Here is a 20,859-nt window from a genome sequence, read left to right as displayed (position 1 = left end):
AAGTCTGGAGAATATTCTATCTAAGCCCACAGAAGTGAGGTACATTTGTCTAGTACATCAACTTATACTTCAGTAGTTGTGTATTTTTTTATTTCAAAACAAATCTACTGCATTATTCTGTGATGGACTGGAGAATGACCGTATGCTTGAAGATACTTGCACTTATGGATTCAAGTTCCCATCTGTATCTACAGGCTCTTACCTCCAAAATAAGAACTTATTGTTAGAAAATGGAAGATTGTTCCCAGCCTTCGAAAGGACCAGGCTTTTGGAAAGAAGCCTAGCCCTTCTGCTAGAAGGGAGTTCATCTTGCACTGGAATGAGACCAGAAAGTCATGAAAAAGACAATCTGGTCACTTAGCAGTGCGCCAACAGTTCTATTCCACAGCAAAATAAATGCAATGCTAATATGCAAAAACGGCAACTTGCACCTTCCAATTTTGGCAGTTCAAGCATCAGGACTGCTACAAACCAAATAATATCTTACCTACTTCCCTTGCTTTACTAAAAACCCTGCATCCACACAAGATCATTACAAATATAGTCCATACATCTGAAGAGATTACCAGTGCATATTTCTAGTGTTTGAGTATCAATAGATTCTACAGGGTATTTCCAAGCAGATACTACAAACTCACATTGAAGGAGAACTGGGAGAACAAAACAGTACATGACATCTGCTTTGCTGGCTAGGGCCTACTGCAATTATATTACAGAGTACTCCAGACACATTTATGAAATGACCGTGGTGATGGCATTGCAGTCTTCAGGTTACTTTTCTAAACTATCCTAAACAAAAAGGAACCTGCACCCCTTAATACATTTTGAAGGAGTATTAATACATGTGTTCTCTTGCAGATCACCTTTTCTGGTAAGAACCCCATTCACAGCCCCTTCCTGCATACCCTGCAGGCAAATCAGAGCTTGCTCTGTAAGTACGACACTTAATGCTGAAGAAAGTCCAGAATCTCTTCCCATCCCACCAGCACATAGAATCATATTAGAGTAGAGTTGGAAGGGGCCTACAAGGCCATCAAGTCCAACCCCCTTAGTGGTCCATGCTAAGTTTACCAATTCAACTTCCACTTTTCTCCCTCATTTTTCTTTTACTTGTCTACAACATCTAAGACTGTTGTGAACCTTCTTCATTCCAATGCCCATAAATAATCACATCAGTCATTTATAACAAGACTCTGGGATATTTATTTAGCCTTTCAGGTACAGCAACTGTTCATTTGCCTTTCCTGGCCTTGATCTTCCTCAGGTAGAATTCTAGTTCCTTGCCTTCCAGAAGATAGCCATCTGCTCGGCCACACTGTCCAGGCCTGGAGGCAATGCAAGCTATAAAAAGAAACACATTATTAGAGAAAATATAAATTAGAACTACCCAGTGAAATCTACCTCTTGCTGACCTTCATGTCAGGAAGTCACTAATCTTAATTATAAATTTTTATATCCACTATATAAATTTAATAAATATCTCAGGAGTCAAAACCTTAACCAACTCTTGCAAACAGGTTCATATTAACAGAGCTGAGGCTCCCCCCTCCCCCTCCCATGCTGCAGTGCCTACCCAAGAAAGCACATCATGTCCCCACCGATGAAGTCACCTTCAGAATTTCAACTGTCAGCACTTACATTCAGCAGCAGAACTGGACAAAACTTTCATCATAAGGACAACTTCAAAAACCCAGTCAATCATGCAGGACAACATCATGGCCCTTCAATTTCTACTAGATGCTCTTCATAAGTGGCAACCACAGCTAGGAAAACCCTGTACCACCTATCTAGCTCAGTCATTCAGATTTAGCTAACTACTATGTCAAGTCAGCAAATTAGCAATGTCTCTCCACAATGCCAAGCCAAATCTCCTCTATTAGCACTAAAGGTTCTCGTAGTAAGTTGCAGCTTTACATCAACTAGTAAGGGTACAGCATGCCTCCACATCATCTAGCCTACTGGGCAAGTACAGCATCTCTTTGAGCATCCACTCTGTGCCTAGAAATGTCACTCTTTTCGTTTCCGGGTCTCACCAAGTAGTTTCCCTTGCTGGAATTGCTCTTCCAGAAGGCTACTGATCTTAGCATTCTTTTTCCGCTCATCATACTTCTTCTGGATTTTCTTTGAACGCTTTTTGTTTAAGATTTCTTCCTCCTCAGGTGTCTGAAAGAAGAGCAGAAGGAGAAGTACAACTGGCTGAGTTTAAGTGGTAGCTGTCTGCCATGATCTTACCATACTACAGCATGCTGGAACAGCAAGGAGTATAGTGGAAAAGTTGACAAGTTGCACCACTGCCCTGGTTTGTATCATGCAAACCTGACAGCACTATTATTGTGCCAAATTCTTTACTAGTTCAATGGGACTTCAAGGTGTGTTAAGGATCTGAGCACTGGCTAAACAACAAGTAATAGATTGCGGGTGGATGCTACAACTCCTAGCCAATATAGCCAAAGATAGGGATTCATGGAAATTGTAGACCAAAACATCTGGATGGCCACAAATTGTTGACTCCTGTGATATATCACAGAGCCAGTGCTAGAAATATGTTCACAAATAGGAATTAAGTGGACCTTCTGAGTATTTTTTTTAATTTAAGACATTTCTCTCAATGAATCTGTAATGAAATTCTCTAAATCAGCCTTCCCCAATCTGGTGCCCTCCAGATATTTTGGACTACAACTCCCATCAGACCCAGCCAACATGACCAATGGTAAGGAATGCTGGGAGTTGTAGTCCAAAAATCGGGAAGGTACCAGGTTGGGGAAAGCTGCTCAAAATGGAGAAGGGCCCATGTGGAGAGCGGGCATAGGTCTTCTTCAGATCAATAAGTTTGTCATCGCTCTCCATTCAGCAGCAGAACTGGACAAAGGTATCATCACTAGAAGACAAAAAAACCCCCAAACCATAGGACACAGTACCTGGAAACATTAAAAGCAGAAGATGGTGCTAAATCAAGCATCTGGAACCCCTAAGTGAGAGAAGCAAAATAAGCTCATTCGGCCCAATTAATACATACCAACTTTGCACCCTTCTTGCGCCCAAGGGGCAAGGCGTAGTGAGATTCATACCACTGTCGGTATGGTGTGCTGTCAATCAGTACAATGCAGTTTTTGACAAGGGTTTTTGTGCGCACCAACTCATTGTTGGATGCATTGTACACTACATCAATGATTCTGGTTTTGCGGGTACAGCCTGTTAAAAAAAGGAAGTGTTGTATTTTTGAGGAGCAAAAGACAAGTTCATGGCAGAACAATTTACCAGGTGCACAAAATGACCCCCAAATCCCACTGGAGCTTAAAGCTTGCAGGATCCGGATAGCTTCCATTTTAGAAATACAGCAGTGAAGCTTCAACTGCTTCTTTTCCCAACAGGCATCCCATTTACAGGACATGAGGAAGAGTGGAACTTGCAAACTCCAATTTGAAAAGAAGCCGTTAAGTTCCCAGAAGACAAGTTTAACCAACCTACATTACTCTGCAAGCCTAGAATTTGATCTGAAATGATCTGTTAAAGCAGCCTTCCCCAACCTGGCGCCCTCCAAAAGCATTGGGACTGCAATTCATTTAATTCCCAGTCAGCATGGCCATTGGCTATGCCGGCTGGGTATGATGTGTTGCAATCCAACACATCTGGAAGGCACAGATTGGGGAAGGCTGTTTTAGAGTGGCACCATAAGGAAAGAACCTGTCTTATAGCTGCCACTACCATGAAAAGACAATTGTACAGAAGCAGCTCTGCTCATTTTATACTATTACACCTGCTTTTGGTAAACACTACTAGAAGTCCTTTCTATGAGAGGAAGAGAAGATTTGCACCCCAATCTTAATTTTACATGTTTATGATTACTCTTTATCTTTGTAGTGGAACAGTGGTCACAAGCCAAGGCACTGTATAGAAGCAATTATCTGAGAGATGGGAACCAGCTGTCCCATCTTCACAAAGTCCTAATGCCCAGGCCTAATATTAAAATACGGAATTAAGGAGATGCAGAATCTGCAATCCAGCAAATATTAATACCCGCCCAACCAGAAAAAATGATAACCATGGCAAGATTGTGAGCTGACAGTCTCACAAGTTAAGTAAGCCTAAGAAGGAGCGAGGCTAAACATTCAAGAAAACCTGAATAGGACCTTCAAAATACCAGTGAGGTATCAAATTCAATGGACAAGCAAGCATTTGAATGTCCCCTATTTTTGTTCCCCATGGCAATCTAAGATGCATAGACACTGTCCCTCTCTCCCCATCCCTTGGTCACTAAAGAGCAGTCTTTCAAAGAATGTTGACCATTTTAAATTACAGTTTATACAATTCTTGCACAATACCCCTCAAGCCCATACAAGCAAATTTGTTGCCCCTTAATATTTAAACAATTGGCCTTGAAGCAACAAGTAAATATACTCAGGGTAACTATGACACTCCCATCACTGAGAGCTTAGGAGTTCACCAAAGCTCTCTTAAGGTCAAAGTTATCATCACTGTTCTCTTGGTTGTGCTTCCAGGTCACTAGCAACACTACATAAGACAGCCTTCCTCAACCTGGTGCCTTCCAGATGTTTTGGACTTCAACTCCCATCAGACCCAGCCAGCATGTCCAAATGGTCAGGAATTCTGGGAGCTGCAATCTATAACATCGGGAGGGGACCAATGTAAGAAGGCCGACATAGATATCCCCTTTGCCACACAAGATATTCACTTTGCACTTACATTCAGACCCCCAAGAGAAGTTCCCAACATCCAGACGCAGAGCACGGTATTTTTTATTTCCACCACGTACTCTTACTGTGTGAATTCTCCTCGGACCAATCTACAACGAAGATTACAACAGACTGAGTCAAATACAAGGACACACAACACTGAAATCTTTCCACAAATACCCAGCCTACATGGCAACATGGTCAGTGTAACTATGACAACCCCTAGCATTGGTGAGCGTGATGAAGACCGAAACAGCCTACAGCACCCACCTAAGGTGTAGCTCTCATCACTCCAGTTGCCTCCCAATCTGATAATGGCCTGGATCCAAAGAACCATGCAACTACTTCAGCATGCCCTGGACAACTCTGGACTTCATGTTTACGTTCCCATGCTCCACAATAACCCCTTTTTGAGACCGAGGGCAATTTTAAGAACAATTTGAGGTAGGGCATTGGGGAGCAGTCTTACGTTTAAAGCCAAACATCCCTCTAGGTATGCCCATACTCTTGGGTGCACCTCAAGTATTCTTTGGATATCAGTTCATATGAAGAAGGACATAAAGAGAATTACTGCTCATTGCCCATTGGAGAAATTCTTGCAGTTAAGTTCAAGAATACACTAAGTTATAACAGATAACTTCTACTCCAAATAAGTGTCTTAACTTCGACATAGGCCTACCAACATATCCTTTGTGTAGGGATGACTCTGAACTAGCATAACCAGTTGATAATCCATTTTCTCTCGGGTGATCTTTCAGGTTACTCAAGAGCAAAGTAGCTCTGTGCTGAAATTTGGAGAGGGGTCCAAGGTGTTACATGGGGGTCCCTAGTATTTCAGGAACCACGGTTATACTTTCTAGTTTAAAATCACTTTCATGCATTTCTTGGCCATAATGTCAGCATTGTAAACACAGAGAAACAGATGGCTACACAAGCATTCCCCCACCAAAGAACAAGGATCACATACTTTGGTATTAGCAGGAGGTCGCCCCAACTCATACTTCCTCTTCTTATGGTAGGGCTTTCGCTTTCCCCCCGTCTTGCGGCGCTTGTGCCAGTTGTCCCTGGAGATACCTGGATAGACAGAAGAGTCAAGCCGTGAGAATGAGTGAGCGTTCGTATAACGTGAGTTACTACACCCGCCTGGAAAGGTTCCTCATGCCCAGAGTCACTCAGCTCTCCAAGGTAATTAGTTTCCGCATGGCGTACTCGGCCTAATGCAGCAGTGGAAGAAGATTCATCATCGGAATACAGGGCAAAGGAACATGTTGCGGGGGGGGGGGGCGCTTTGGCCAAAGAAAAGGCCTCATTCCGCGCAGCCCCTCCTCCTTCTAGGGGCAGGCAGCCACTGTGTCAACATGGCACAGGCCAAAGTAGCATCTACGACCAAGGCAGGCCGCGATCGCAAAAGCGACAAAAATACGCGCGTGCCGGCCAACAATAACCCACGCCCCAATCGGGCAAAGGCCCTTCTCCCCTTTACCCGAGTTGCAGCTCCACAGAGACGAAGACTGGCGCGGATGGCAACGGATAAAAAGCGCTCACCCCCCTTCCTCCGAGCCACTCACCCATCCTTCTCCGGAGGCGCCGACTGCAAAGAGAAGGGCGCAAAGCATCACGGTGCGGCTTCTTGTACGGGAAATATCGCGATAGCGCCCCTTTAGGGATTCGTCTCGGCGTCTCATCGCGTTCTCTGTGCGTCGAAACGTCATCAAAATGGGACGCGCCTGCGTAGTCGAAGAAGGAAGTGATCGCGGCAAAAACAAGAATCTGAGCGTGTCCGCTCGCGGGTTGCCTACACGGTAGGCTTGGATTTAGGGCCAGCTGCGTGTACCCAGTTACTGATGCAGCTTGCTACATAGAGGACCTCTCTATATCAGTCGGGATCTTGAATTCACTGGGACTTCCGTGCTTTGCTACACAGGTCTGTCACTGCAGTGGCACATGGAATTGCGCACAGGGGTTCTTGACTTCCATCAGCTGCGTAGAAGAGGGACTTTTTATCTATGTTGTTTCCCCCAGCTCTGCAGTAATATGACAGACATGCTACACAAAGATACCCGATTCCTGTGAAGGATTTACATCAGGTATTCTTAAACTACAACGAAGCGAAGATTGACACAAGTGTAGCCTACTACACAACATGTCTAGAAAAGGAAGTGACGGAACAGTACTTGTCACCTATAACTCCCAGCTAAAACTGCTCCATTATATCATTTCCCACAAGCCTTGGGTGGCCTATCCTTGCCCATAGAGAGCCCCCTAATACAATATGGGTTTTGTTGTTTATTCAGTCGCTTCCCACTCCTCGTGACTTCATGGACCAGCCCACGCCAGAGCTTCCTGTCGGCTGTCGCCACCCCCAGCTCCCCCAAGGTCGAGTCCGTCACCTCCAGAATATCATCCATCCACCTTGCCCTTGGTTGGCCCCTCTTCCTTTGGCCTTCCACTTTTCCTAGCATCAGCATCTTCTCCAGGGTGTCCTGTCTTCTCATTATGTGGCCAAAGTACTTCAGTTTTACCTTTAAGGTCATTCCCTCAAGTGAGCAGTCTGGCTTTATTTCCTGGAGTATGGACTGGTTTGATCTTCTTGCACTCCAAGGCACTCTCAGAATTTTCCTCCAGCACCACAGTTCAAAAGCATCTATCTTCCTTTGCTCAGCCTTCCTTATGGTCCAGCTCTCGCAGCCATAGGTTACTACGGGGAATACCATTACTTTAACTATGCGGACCTTTGTTGTCAGTGTGATGTCTCTGCTCTTCACTATTTTATCAAGATTTGTCATTGCTGTCCTCCCAAGAAGTAAATGTCTTCTGATTTCCTGGCTGCAGTCAGCGTCTGCAGTAATCTTTGCGCCTAGAAAGACAAAGTCTGTCACTGCCTCCACGTTTTCTCCCTCTATTTGCTAGTTATCAATCAAGCTGGTTGCCATAATCTTGGTTTTTTTGAGGTTTAACTGCAACCCAGCTTTTGCACTTTCTTCTTTCACCTTCATCATGAGGTTCCTCAGCTCCTCCTCACTTTCAGCCATCAAAGTGGTATCATCTGCCTATCGGAGATTGTTAATGTTTCTTCCAGCGATTTTAACTCCAGCCTCGGCTTCATTAAGCCCAGCACATCGCATGATGTGTTCTGCGTACAGGTTGAATAGGTAGGGTGAGAGTATACAACCCTGCCGTACTCCTTTCCCAGTCTTAAACCAGTCCGTTGTTCCGTGGTCTGTTCTTACCGTTGCTACTTGGTCATTATAGATTCCTCAGGAGGCAGACAAGATGACTTGGTATCCCCATACCATGAAGAACTTGCAAGAATTTGTTATGATCCACACAGTCAAAGGCTTTAGAATAGTCAATACAACAGAAATAGATGTTTTTCTGAAACTCCCTGGCTGTCTCCATTATCCAGTGGATCTTGGCACTTTGGTCTCTAGTTCCTCTGCCTTTTCTAAACCCAGCTTGTACATCTGGCAGTTCTCGTTCCATGAATTGCTGGAGTCTACCTTGCAAGATCTTGAGCATTACCTTACTGGCATGTGAAATAAGTGCCACTGTTCGATAGTTTGAACATTCTTTGGTGCTTCCCTTTTTTGGTATGGGGATATAAGTTGATTTTTTCCAATCTGTTGGCCATTCTTGTGTTTTCCAAATTTGCTGGCATATGGCATGCATCACCTTGCAAGATTTTAAACAGTTCAGCTGCGATACCATCATCTCCTGCTGCCTTGTTATTAGCAATGCTTCTTAAGGCCCATTCAACCTCACTCTTCAGGATGTCTGACTCTAGCTCACTGACCACACCATCAAATCTATCCCCGATATTATTATCCTTCCTATACAGATCTTCCGTATATTCTTGCCACCTTGTCTTGATCTCTTCTGCTTCTGTTAGGTCCTTGCCATCTTTGTTTTTGATCATACCCATTTTTGCCTGGAATTTACCTCCGATGTTTCTAATTTTCTGGAAGAGGTCTCTTGTCCTTCCTATTCTATTATCTTCTTCCGCTTCTGTGCATTGCTTGTTTAAAAATAATTCCCTATCTCTTCTGGCTAATCTCTGGAATTTTGCATTTAATTAGGCATATCTCCCCGTATCACTGTTGCCTTTTGCTTTCCTTCTTTCTTGAGCTTCCAGTGTCTCAGCAGACAGCCATCTTGCCTTCTTGGTTTTCTTTTTCTTTGGGACATTTTTTGTTGCCGCCTCCTGAACAATGTTGCGAACTTCTGTCCATAGTGCTTCCGGGACCCTATCTACTAAATCTAGTCCCTTAAATCTATTCTTCATATCCACTGCATATTCATTATTAGTAAGCCCATATCTAACTGATCTGTGGGTCCTCCCTATTCTCTTTAGTTTGATTCTAAATTGTGCAATAAGAAGTTCATGATCTGAACTACAATCAGCCCCAGGTTTTGTTTTTACCAACTGCATAGATGTCCGCCACCTTTGGCTACAAAGGATGTAGTCAATCTGATTTCGGTGTTGACCGTCTGGTGAAGTCCATGTATAAAGTCGTCTCTTAGGTTGTTGGAAGAGAGTGTTTGTTATGCACAGTGAGTTGTCTTGGCAAAATTCTATCAGCCTATGTCCTGCTTCATTTTGTTCTCCCAGACTATGCTTGCTTGTAATTCCAGGTGTCGTTTGACTACCCACCTTAGCATTCCAGTCTCCTGTAATGAAAATAGCATCTTTGTTTGGCGTATTATCCAGTAGGTGCTGCAGATCCTCATAGAACTGAGCTACTTCTACTTTTTCAGCATCTGTGGTTGGGGCATATATTTGGCTCACTGTGATGTTAAATGGCTTACCCTGAATTCGAATTGAGATCATTCTGTCATTTTTTGGATTGTATCCAAGCACTGCTTTAGCCACTTTGTTATTAATTATGAAGGCTACTCCATTTCTTCTGTGGTCCTCTTGTCCACAGTAGTAGACCTGGTGGTCATTTGATGGGTACTCACCAGCAATAATAGACACAGAGCTAGGGACAAAGGCCTGCAAGATACCCAGGCCACCTCAGGTAACACTATTGCAGGACTGATCAGGAGCTTACTGACTGTCTCATCCTTCAGAGTGATATGCCATTACCTGCCAACAATGGTGTATGTAGATAGAAAGGTAAACAGGTCTATCTCTGCACCAAAAAAAATGGGCATGCATCTAATAAAAATATGGAAACCAATGGGAGAACATTTCACTTTAGGATATATGCAGTTGCTGACCTCAAAAGCTGTCGTACTTGAATTTAAAAAACTGAAGCGAGACTGCAGCATGAATTTCCTGAAATAGGAATTTATCAGCAAATTTAAGTCTAGTCTTATTTGAGATCATGGATTTATCTCCCACTACCAAGGTAGGAAAGTAGTACAGTAGATTATCACCATGTCGTGTCAGCTGGTAATATCTTTTACAGATGTGAGCCTTGCATAACTATGTCAGCCTTACTGTACCTCTTGTATTTCATAGTGGGTGTGTATGTACATATCTGTCGAGGGCAGTATCCATGCTGACAGGCCTATTTTAGACTTTAAGGTGCTTAAGCCATGTTTTTGCTATAGCAGACCTACAGTTACCCTTCTGGAATCTGTCCTCCATTGCATCTGGCCTGCCTGCATGCCACTGAGTTAGCTTGAGGAAGCAGGGATCTTCTGTAATTAATCCATTACATTTCTATATCATCCAATAGCCAGATCTCTCTGGGCAGTTCCCAACATAAGGGTCCACATGATAATTCCAATGGCACATAAGTGACAGCTCAAAAAGGTTTCAATTAGGAACACATTATTTCCTCCTCCTCACCTAAGGTTTCCCAATTTCCTCATATAAAATACTTAGCTTTCCTCTTTGACAAAACCAATACATGCAATTAAGGCTATGGCTCCTCAAATCTTGTCTCAAATTAAAGGGTATCAGATTTGAATTCCATGTATTTTCTCTAAACAAAGATAAGTATCAACTTCTCAATGTCTCTTTTGCTTTATGTTCAGTGTTAACTTGTCCATTACCTATTAGTTACTCTTGTTCATTGTTTAATAGATGTCCCTGCTTTGTGATGTAAAACTCCTCTGCAGAGAGAGCTGCATCAATTAATTATTCAACATGCAGCAAGAAACAAGCAAAATTGCTCAACTAGTACCTCTTGCTTAAAAATGTAAACCAGGATTTATTCAGGTTTTCTCACTACTTTGCTTTTAAGGAGGTGCTGCTATACAAAGACCAAAGCAAAACAAAATACTGGTTAAGGAAATCCAAATTGCCTTATTTCTATAATCTTTTCTGAGAAACAAGAGTCACTGAATTGGCAAACTGATGCAAAATATTTATTCCAAGTTAGTTATCTTTTGATGCAGTAGTTTTCCCCCTCATACAGACTCAATGTGATAGTCACTTTTTTAAATCTGTAAATAATGTTATCAAAATAATCTTAATCTTTGAAATCCCACAAAAATTTATATTTTACAATCCACCCTGAATATCAAGGTTGCAAGAAGAACACAAACAATTCCTATATCCAAATATTTTACAGCTGTACCCAAAAAAGAAAAAAAAAACCAAACACGCCTGGTTAAGTGATGAAGCTCCCCGAGCCGCCAAAAAATAAAAAAGTTCCATGTTATTAGCATTAATTTAACACAATTAGAACTTCCATAGCCATTTTGTCATTGACAATGATTGTTTTAGCACATTATTGCCGCACAGCATTTTGCTATGTGGACGGCAGTATGAGAAGCTTGTGGCTGCCCAACTCAGTCCCTTACATTCTGCTTCTGATGAGACTGATCCTATGCCGTGCCCCAGAAGGCCATGGGTCGCCCATCTGCATGGACTGTTCACTATGAAGCATAGAAGGGCAAAACCAAAAAGTAATAAGCCAATAGCTTTCTTCTTTGGGATATAATTCTTTCCCTTGTGCATGAAGTTTTCAACAATAAAAAGAAATTGAACAGACTTGAGACAGAATAAACTCTGCTTCATTTGAACCCCAAACATTTATGTGCTGAACTACAAACTGAGTTTGCTGGGTTGGTTTTGTACTGTGTTTTTTTGGTGCCCACTTTCAGGCATCATCATCTGAAGTTTCACTGCTACTTGTCTCTGTATCTGACTCTTCAAACTCTGTCTTCAAAGTGCTTCTCCAGTGGGAGAACAGTTGATGGTTGCCACGGCCTTGAAGAAATCCATTCTTTCTAAAGCCATTTCTTCTTAGCTGGAGGAAAGAAAAAAGTTTATATTTATTTTCCTTTCCCATACTCATAAACTTAAAGCAGATTACACTCAAACAGTATACATCAGGAGCCTCCAACCTTTTTTGGACTGGTGGGCACATTTGGGAATTTGAGAAACTGCTGTGAGCACCACCATGGAAGATGTGGCTAGTCACATAATGGCTGCCATGGGAGCATGGCTAGTCAAAAGAGGTTGGAGGGAGATATACAGTGAGGCAAAAGGCTGGGTGGGAGGGGAAAATAGCAGGTCAAAGGGTTAGACAGGAAGAGAATGAGTGAAGCTAGGTGGGGGGAGAAACAGCAAGGTAAAGAGTGGGGGAAGAAAAATAGTGAGGCTACAGCCTAGGAGTGGAGAGAAACAGCAAGATAAAGGGGTGAGTGGGAGAGAAAGTGCAAGGCTAAGGGCTAGGAAGGAAAGAAGGGTTAAGGGCCAGGTAAGGGAGAGAAATAGTGAGGAAAGGGGTTGGGTAGGGAGAAACAGCAAGGCTAGAGAGTGAAGAGACAGAAAGAGAGCAAAGGGGAAAGGTCTGTGTGGGTGGATAATGATTGGGTGGGGCCAGGAAGCAACTCTTTCCTTCTCTTCCTGCCTGCTGATCAGCAGGAGGTTAAGCAACAGAAAGGAGAACCTGATGCCCTAAGGTTTTTCAAGTTTTTTAAATTAAAAATATTTTTTGAAGGGGGTAAAGGAATGGAGGGTTTCATATGGGTGCTGTTGGAGGTGCCTGTGGATGCCATGTTGGGAACCCTGCACATGTACACAAAAATTACAGTCAGATGCAGCAAAACAACACCATTTAACTTTGAACAGACACTACTGCAGGAGTCATTGTTCTCACAGATTTCTAGGTAAGATGTGACTGGTAAAGCAAACTGTTTCAAGAGTTGATGTGGAGAGAACAAAATATAAGCACAGTAGATGAACATACCTGCTCTGACTTTATTTGGAACTCTCTGAGCTCATCCTCTGTGAGGGGAAGGCAATTCTCATCATTTTCAGGGTATTCCTGCCATCCCATTGCTTTCAATAATCTAGCAGTTCAAAGGAGCAGGGGTTGAGAGAGAAAAGAAATTGTAATAAAGATGCCATAAAGGCCAAAGAGATGGATAGCTTTCTTATTGATGCCCACCACTGATTTTGGCAGGAATGGTCTAGCTATTTTGGTTAGTTCTGCTTAACAAGCATTTCCTTATTCTTCAATGGCAGAGGAACACTATGAGGAAGGAATCTGACCAACAAGGTTAAGTGAAGCACTCATGGAGGGGGTAGGAAGATGAAAAAGGACCAAGGTAAGTACTGAAAGACAATTCCAGCTCTTATTTCCTTTAATCAGTACAAAAACTAGTATTCTCAAGGAACCTCTTTTGAGTTATTTTATTATATATTATATGCAAGATAAGTGCTTGTCAGCATGACAGGATGAGGGCAGGTGGTGAGGAACAGGATGGCCCTTTTTAGACAAAGTCATTGGTGCCTCTGTCTCTTCCATTTGCTAGCTCCACTAAGGCAAATGGAAGAGAAAGGTGTCCTACCCACCTCACTCCACCTTGCGGCAGCAGCAATATCACTGTCAATAGGGACCGTGCATGGGCAGAAAGCAAATAGGCTGTGCTCTCTACTCCTTTATGAGAGCCATTCCACACCTACTCTGAGGAAGCAGCTCCTCACCATCACAGGCTGGATCACTCCTGTGCAAAGGCTTATGCAGGCCTGATAAAAGCCCTGAGGCTGAGGAGCCACTGTGGTACTGAGAAACAGCTGGGGAGGATTCAGACGATTAGAAATTGCTTCCACACAAACACTCTGGCCTTGTGGATTCATGATCACTGGAACAGGTCAGGGAATCCCGCTGCTATCTCCCTTGAAATAATGCACCTCTGGGCAAAGAATGGAAGAAATGCATCACTGACCCTCCCGGTGTTTGAGCATTCACCGTAGGATAGTAGGAAGGCATGTCACACTGGAAGAGCAGTATAGTCAAATAGAAGCAAAAAACATTAATATATGAAGGAATGTCATGTGCTGCTGCTGACCCATCAAGAAATTAGTTTTACTGTTGGCTAAGCTTCCTCCACTAAATTTCTATACAATGCTGGTGTAATGAAACTTTCTTTGGCCAACTTTCTTCTCCCCTCACCTGTGTTCTGCTTCTAATGAGTGAGAAAGGTTCTCCCCTTCTTCTGAAGGTAGAGAAAGACCATTCTGATGGCAATTCTCTTCCCAGTTTTCCTTTGGTTCTGGTGTGCTGCCACCCTCCATCTGGTGGGAGAGAAAAAACACAAGTCAAAACCACACTCATGTTGGTATTGTTCCCTTAGCACTCACTGTGAGAAATATTTTCAGGAAAGAATACAGCCTATAAGCAGAGGCTAGAAATTCCAACAAGCAGGAGTTGGAATCAGAAAGCACCTGGCTGGTGGGGAATGTAGAACTAGGTGGGACTCAAGCTCTTTCATACCACTCTACTCTAAATAGTTACTCTAGTGCTACTATAGACAACTAAGGCTGCAACCCTAAAAACACTTCCTAGGGAGTAAGCCCTATTTAACACAGTGGGACTTCTGAACAAAGATGCAGAGGATTGCACCGTAAAGAGTATAGTTTATTCTTGGCAAAATAACTGATATGCATTCCAGGTTTTCTGACTGTCATTAATACTGTCCTCTTACATTATAGGGACTTTATTTTTTCAAGATCCCTCTCTCAAGCAAATATAGTTTCCTAAAATGTTAAGGAAGCACAACAATCCAGCAAGGGAAACTCATACATGTGACCGGGTACTGTGTGGACAGGTTCCCAGGCTGGATGCTCACATCCTGCAATCAGGATTATGTATGGGTTCCCAATACTGGATAAGGAACAATAAATGGTCTGCACTCAGTGGATCTGGTTGCACATCTGACAAACCCCACCACCACAGAAGTGATTAGGTAAAACACATCCCCACCTGCTGAGGACACTGTGTGGAGTTATTACCTACACGTTACTACTAATGCATGAAGCCTTGTGGCAAGCTGCTATCTCTGAATCAGGCCCTTTTATTCCGAAGACAGTAACCTTGTTCTTACCTTCCTCACCCTTCACTTCCTAAAGGTGAATAGAGATTCCAAGTACCTTAGTGTGCTGGTCTAGCCCAATTATTTGAGGGGGGACCTCTATAAATAGCACAAAAATGTTTACATACTTTCCATTTCTAAAAATGAGGTACACCTTAAGTTTTCGAGGTATATATTGTTTTGGTTTTTTAAAAACAGGAATGTTCAAACTTACAGAAATGTTATTCTCTAGTCCCATAGTACATAAAGAGGGCGCATACCTCTTGTTTATTCAAAGCCTGCTCATAACCTCAAAATCTGTTCCTTTATCTGTCACCAGGACTTCTATCAAGTTTTTTTTTAATCTCCTATCCTCTATACAACTCAAAGAACAGAATCAACTTTAATTTACACAGTGCTGGGTCCCACAGAAAGTAGCAGGTTTACCAGATACCCATGTGACTCCATGTTCTGAAACTTGTTTTAGAATATTTGGAGAATATTAGCTTAGCACATCTATAGCACACCATTTTTCATTTCACACTTAAAAGTCCCTATCACTGTATTATTTTAATACTCCAGACATTAAACAAGGTTGCATCCTTACATCCTCCAGTTTGTTGCTCTCATGACGTTCTGGCAACTCCCCATTCCTGTCATCTTTCAGAGCTTTCAAGAACTCACTCTTCTTATCTGTGGTGCGGCGCATCAGCTTTGTCAAGCGAGAGGAGTTTATTTCAATGGGAGGGGTGGTGCTGGAAGGACTCTGGGGAGGGAATAATATTTATTTATTACATTTCTATACTGCCTAATAGCTGAAGCTCTTCAAGATTTTACTTGTAATCTGATAGAGGGGGCCCTTTTCTACTTTTCACTTGTGTAACTCAAGCTGGATAATTGTAGAGCATGCTGTTTGACCTTCAAGTCACTTCCTTTTCTCAGTGTTTTGATTTCCTACGTACTTACCTCTTTGGAAGAAGCAAGAACACAGCCAGTGGCCAATACAGCTGGTTTGGTTACAGACACTGGACTGGTAAAAGCAGAATCACGACTGGAGGAAAGCGAGCCTGGTTTATGTTCACTTCTGTTAGCTTTCCACTGGCTGGGCTATAATGAGAAGGATACAACAAATACAGTAACAGCAACAAACTGCATAGAAACAGCACCAACATTTAATCTAGCTAAACTCTCCTGAAAATCTAGCTTTACAATTCTACATCTGTTTCCAAATTGAGCAATTAAAATCGTGCTTCTAGCACAGCCAAGTGGACCCATATAAAATGTCTTATAATGTCCACAAATCTGAAAAGACTTCATTCCAGATCATTTGTAAAGCTACAAATGCCTCATGATCCAAAATGAGTCTCCCTTGTCTTTTGCATAACCATTTCAACAAACCCATTCAGTCTAAAGTTTGGAACACACAGACTTCTGCAAAACCTTGTGAAAGCCAACTACTCTGTCCATCATGAGCCAAAGGTGTGACAAAACAGGACCTTCCACGTACACCATACACAAACCACATTCAAAGTACCAAAAAGTGCCATATTGCTTCCAACTCCCTTCTGAAGAGATGTTGCAAAGAAAAGGCCTATGTATTGTTCCCAACCATTAATGTGTGTTATAGTTGCTTTAGGATAGAAGTAACATCTCAAGACAAGATACGGTTTGATGAGGCAAAATGATACCACACCTTGTATGAAACAGTTAAAACTGGACATGAAGGACTCGGGTGAAGGGGAGAGGCAAAACCAAGCAGAAGCCAGACACAGTTGAGGAGAAAGCAGGCAGAAGTGGAGTAAGGAGGGAACCTGGCACATGTCTGTTAGTCACACGATTTAAAATCAGGAGTTCCTACTGTATCAACTGGAAAAGAGTTGGTCATAATAGCCCTTCTCAGTCAGGAAGAAAGAAGACGCACCCTCACAGGGGAAGGGAGAGGCAGGGGGGAATGTTCAGTTTGTAAGACACAAACTGAAGCCACCCTGTTCAAAACATTGTTAATCCCTTATTTCTATATGTGTAGCAATACAATACCAGCACAGGTATAATAGCACAGTCTAATATATCTCTTAGGACAACCAACAAATTTTAAACTTTATTCTACTAGTGCAATGTCCATTCAATAAAACTCTGTGTACCTTGGAAGGGGGTGCTGCAGGCTTAGGAACCAGATTTTTGTAGACACTTGGGACAATGGTGGTTGCCTTGTTGCCATTTGAAAGCTGAGGCCCTGGTGATGTAAATGCAGCTGAGAAGGCAGCAGCGGGATCCTCTTTTGAAACCTTTTTGATGACCAGCATCTTGGTAGGTTGCTTGGCACTAGGAGGGTTTTCTAGTAAATTGAGGAGAGGAACCTCAGTAATTCTACACAAAGATCTAGTTCACCTCTACCACTCAAACTGGAAGGGCAGTTCTACAAACAGCATTTGTGTTCATAAAAATGTCAAGACTTTGTTATCAAAGTCTGGCTATTAAAAAGCTCGAGCTTTTAACTTTTTGAAACCTTCAAAATTTTCTGCATGTCTACACTGCTCAAGCTTCAGTTTTTAAAAAATGAACAAAATATGTCTGGTAGATCTCTAGTAATAAGCCTTACACTACTGTATTCACACACACACACATATATATATATGGAGAGAGAGAGGGAGGGAGGGAGAGAAAGATAATTTATTTTTATTGCCATTATTAAAAACAGGTAAGCTAGAAGCAGCCAACACCAAAACTTTATGGAGATGTAACAGGGAACTAAGAAGAAAAAACCTGCTTACTACGCCCGAGTCTTCATAAATTGACTGAAGACAAAGAGATGAGAGTTTATTTCTATCTTGGTCCAATTCTACTGCAGAAGATACGCATGTGACAGTGCTTCAATACCTACCCCAAACACCAGATGGAGTCCCAACTGGTTTACTCTGGCTGTTCTGTTTCCCTGCTTCTGGATTCAATGATGGCTGTAAAAACACAAGCAAAAATACCCCTCATATTATGTTACACAGTTTCACTCTCCATATTTTCAAGTTACTCAACTAGGAGTATGAGCCTTAAAGTCAGTGGTGCTGTTTGAGAAATTAGAACAGTTTAATACAACATTTTTTCAAAACATATATATTGATATCCAGGCAATATGCATGTGCGCTCTCTCTCTCTCTCTCTCTCTCTCACACACACACACACACACACACACACCCTAAAATCTGTTTTGTTATGGATTTTGACAGGGGAAAGTAATTGTATCTCATAGCCATAGGAACAAGTGAGATATGCTCATTTGAAGGGACAAACCGAGACATTGGTGTGAAACTTCTAGTACTTATAACCTCAGCACATTTCTACCCTTCATTTAAACCCTAGCCAATTGCCTCCTTGCTCCCTAAACTACATTCATCCCATAATAATTTTCCCTCATATTGTTTTAACAAAGAGTTCAGCTTTTAAAAATGCCTTAATCTTATTCTAAATGGTTCTGACACTCAAATTATAAATATCTTTTTGCATATACCATAATGATTATTACCCAGACAATTCTAGGTTCACACCATAAATGTATTCAAGAACCTAAGAAAAGCCATGCTGGATCAGACCAAGGGTCCATGTAGTCCAGCATTCTGTTCACACTGGCCAACCAGCTGTTGATCAGGAGCCCAGAAGCAGGACACGAGTGCAAGAGCATCCTCTTGCCCATGTTCAAATCTACTTGCAAGCAAGTCCCAGTGAGTATAGGAATGCAGCCTCAATTACGTTTTCAACCAATTTTATATGGGCAAATTTCAACTGACAGATCTGTAATTATTGGATTCCTACACTTCTCCCATTCTTGCCATTTTATACTTGATGTCACATTGGCTACCTTCCAATGCTCTGGTAATGAAGATAATTCTTACAATATCTTAGCCAAAATGTCAACAATTTCACATCTAAATAAGACATGTGAATGCCTTAAAATGTATCAATTTTAAAATTTCATCCTTTGACACTTATATTTCACAAACTTCTTGAAATATACTGTCTGAAAACAATTATTCAGATGAGGATTCTGTGAAGAAAAAAACATTTTAGCCCAGAAGCCACTCTTTAAGATGCTATTTTTTCTTGTCAGGAAGGCTTAGCTGCCTACCCCCTCATGTACCAAGAATCTGAAATGCACCTACTAAGAAATTCACTATAATTGTTCTTTCTAGCAGGGGAGATAAGTGAAACAACCTATACTTCTCACCTCTTTCTGTGTCCCCTACTCACCAGAGGTGTAAAAGCCCTCTACATGATGTACATGGCAAACCTGAGTAACCAGAGTCTGCTCCCAGAGGTGTCCAGGGCCATACAGTCATGAGAAAGTTAATTCCCATTGGATATGGGCTGGAAGTTCCTTCTGCCTCCCAAACACTGATTGAGCAACCAGTCCCGCCCCCCTCTTAGCCTCCTCCTTGCCTCAGCAGTTCTTCAAACGTAGAAGTTTTTTCCTATTCCAACTGCCAGGCATCAGCTGTCCCTTATTATGGATGCAAGTATACATCTAGAATATTCCATGTCAAGGCTATATAGAACTTTAAACTGCTAGTTTTGTTTTCATGTGGTTAGCCTGCTTTACCTAAACCTATTTGTTGTAACCCAACCTAATGAACTCTTTCACTTGGGCACACTGGATTGTGACCAGAAAAACCAAGAAGAATTGCTCACTGCGCCTTACAGCGCTTCATTCAAATCAGAAAAGCATACAAGAAATCAGTCCTGGTCCTTGAAATCTGCCAGTGCTGGTGAAAAAGATGGCCTGGAAACCTCGTTGAGAACATAATATACTTACAAAGTCTTCCTCCTCAAACTGCAGTTTCTCCTTCTCTTCCTTCTCCTCCCTGGCCTCAGCAGGTGGCTTTTCCTGAAAGGATGAACCCTTTCGGGAATGGAAATTGCCATTCCAGTGGCGATGGGATCCACTTCCTCCTCCTCTCTGACTCATGCCATCATGGCCTCGTGAAGAACCATGCCAGCCAGGCTGATTGCCAGCTAGCCCAACATGAGCTCCTTTAGAAACACCAGAATCCACAGAATCATGGCGGTGCAGGGAAGGCTGATGCCAGCAGTCTGCACAAGAGGAAGACAACTGGGTGAATAAAAATACACATTACCTGAAAACCTGCCATACTGCACCAGATCTACTGCAATGCAGTACACTGATGTCGAATTACCTCCTTACCCCATCCCATTCAGATCTTGGGGGTGCAGTTTCTAATTAAGCCTTTCCCAACCTGATGCTCCCCTGATATTTTGGACTACAACTCCCATCAGCCCTAGCCAGCATAGCCAATAGTCAGGAATGCTGGAAGTTGTAGTCTAGAACATCTGGAGGGCACTAGGTTGGGAAAGGCTGCATATGGAACGAGTGAACTACATTCCCTATTCATTTTACCCATACAAGTAATGATTTTACATTCTGCACTTAAGCAAAAGCAAAAACTGGATTCCAATGAATAATAAAGAAACACAGTACTAGCTACTTTACTAAGACAGCAGTGCTCAAAGATTTTAAATATCTCATATGAAACAGAAAACTGTTACAAAACCCAGGGTAAGCTGAAAACCTCCAAGCGTTCTCCTAATAAGACAAGCAGGTTTGGGTTGTTTGAAAATCCCTTTTTCCTGCATTTAACATTTGCAGCACCTGACAGATGGATAATACTGATAACCCAAGAATAGCCGCTGCCATTGTGCCTCCACTAATTCTGTTGGGTGGTTGGAATGGACCGCTAGCGCATCAGGAGCTAGTGGTTCTTGAAACATCCCTGGAAACTAGTGGAAATGCAAGTTTCTGGATCACAGCAGGTCAGGAGAGCTCCCTTCTGGGAACTCTGCTGACTTGCCCTGTCCCAGAAACTAATGCTTCTGCTTGTTCAGGAACTGCTAGTTCCTGTTG

General features: G+C 42.4%; 2 protein-coding genes, 1 long non-coding RNA gene and 5 other non-coding genes across 8 annotated transcripts in view; 1 reads left to right on the top strand and 7 right to left on the bottom strand.

Moving 5' to 3' along the window:
- Nucleotides 1–236: 236 nt before the first annotated feature.
- On the bottom strand, nt 237–369 carry LOC146348245 (small nucleolar RNA SNORA35). Its single transcript, XR_014791650.1, has one exon. It is a non-coding gene; the product is annotated as a small nucleolar RNA SNORA35 (small nucleolar RNA).
- An 810-nt stretch (nt 370–1,179) lies between these two features.
- On the bottom strand, nt 1,180–6,295 carry RPS8 (ribosomal protein S8). Its single transcript, XM_084852650.1, has 6 exons — nt 6,263–6,295; nt 5,662–5,768; nt 4,705–4,804; nt 3,017–3,192; nt 2,034–2,163; nt 1,180–1,341 (listed from the first exon to the last, which is right to left on the bottom strand). The coding sequence occupies exons 1-6, from the start codon at nt 6,264–6,266 to the stop codon at nt 1,232–1,234; spliced, it is 627 nt and encodes a 208-aa protein (XP_084708776.1). The 5' UTR covers nt 6,267–6,295; the 3' UTR covers nt 1,180–1,231.
- Nucleotides 1,607–1,677, bottom strand: LOC146348244 (small nucleolar RNA SNORD38). Its single transcript, XR_014791635.1, has one exon. It is a non-coding gene; the product is annotated as a small nucleolar RNA SNORD38 (small nucleolar RNA).
- On the bottom strand, nt 2,812–2,885 carry LOC146348243 (small nucleolar RNA SNORD38). The gene has a single exon (XR_014791634.1). It is a non-coding gene; the product is annotated as a small nucleolar RNA SNORD38 (small nucleolar RNA).
- LOC146348242 (small nucleolar RNA SNORD46) lies at nt 4,890–4,992 on the bottom strand. The gene has a single exon (XR_014791636.1). It is a non-coding gene; the product is annotated as a small nucleolar RNA SNORD46 (small nucleolar RNA).
- Nucleotides 5,863–5,943, bottom strand: LOC146348241 (small nucleolar RNA SNORD55/SNORD39). Its single transcript, XR_014790898.1, has one exon. It is a non-coding gene; the product is annotated as a small nucleolar RNA SNORD55/SNORD39 (small nucleolar RNA).
- Nucleotides 6,296–6,421: 126 nt separating the features above from the next.
- The window catches only part of LOC146348239 (uncharacterized), a 38,665-nt gene continuing 24,227 nt past the window's right edge, over nt 6,422–20,859 (top strand). Inside the window, exons 1-2 of the long non-coding RNA XR_014790572.1 lie at nt 6,422–6,618; nt 13,123–13,205. This is a non-coding gene — a long non-coding RNA (uncharacterized LOC146348239). The remainder of the gene's footprint in view (nt 6,619–13,122; nt 13,206–20,859) is intronic.
- The window catches only part of GPBP1L1 (GC-rich promoter binding protein 1 like 1), a 37,846-nt gene continuing 27,983 nt past the window's right edge, over nt 10,997–20,859 (bottom strand). Inside the window, exons 5-12 of the mRNA XM_084852649.1 lie at nt 19,753–20,030; nt 17,833–17,905; nt 17,093–17,286; nt 15,918–16,058; nt 15,559–15,717; nt 14,054–14,175; nt 12,845–12,947; nt 10,997–11,899 (exon numbers count right to left, since the gene is read on the bottom strand). Coding sequence (XP_084708775.1) covers nt 11,750–11,899; nt 12,845–12,947; nt 14,054–14,175; nt 15,559–15,717; nt 15,918–16,058; nt 17,093–17,286; nt 17,833–17,905; nt 19,753–20,030 — 1,220 coding nt within the window. The 3' untranslated portion in view covers nt 10,997–11,749. The remainder of the gene's footprint in view (nt 11,900–12,844; nt 12,948–14,053; nt 14,176–15,558; nt 15,718–15,917; nt 16,059–17,092; nt 17,287–17,832; nt 17,906–19,752; nt 20,031–20,859) is intronic.

Source organism: Heloderma suspectum, chromosome 4 (assembly GCF_057233095.1).
Source record: "Heloderma suspectum isolate Gila_16-S chromosome 4, 16-S_ref, whole genome shotgun sequence".
In the NCBI taxonomy this organism is placed as follows: domain Eukaryota; kingdom Metazoa; phylum Chordata; class Lepidosauria; order Squamata; family Helodermatidae; genus Heloderma; species Heloderma suspectum.
The sequence above is the reverse complement of the archived record's forward strand: the minus strand, read 5'-3'. Positions and strand labels throughout refer to the sequence as shown.

What these genes read in the sequence shown, in the direction of transcription:
- RPS8 (XM_084852650.1), bottom strand. An exon ending in GACCTCCTGCTAATACCAAA is followed by an intron (nt 4,805 to 5,661) that starts GTATGTGATCCT and finishes TCTTCGTTGTAG; the next exon opens with ATTGGTCCGAGGAGAATTCA. An exon ending in CCAGCAAGGGAAACTACTTG is followed by an intron (nt 1,342 to 2,033) that starts GTGAGACCCGGA and finishes TTCTTTTTATAG; the next exon opens with CTTGCATTGCCTCCAGGCCT.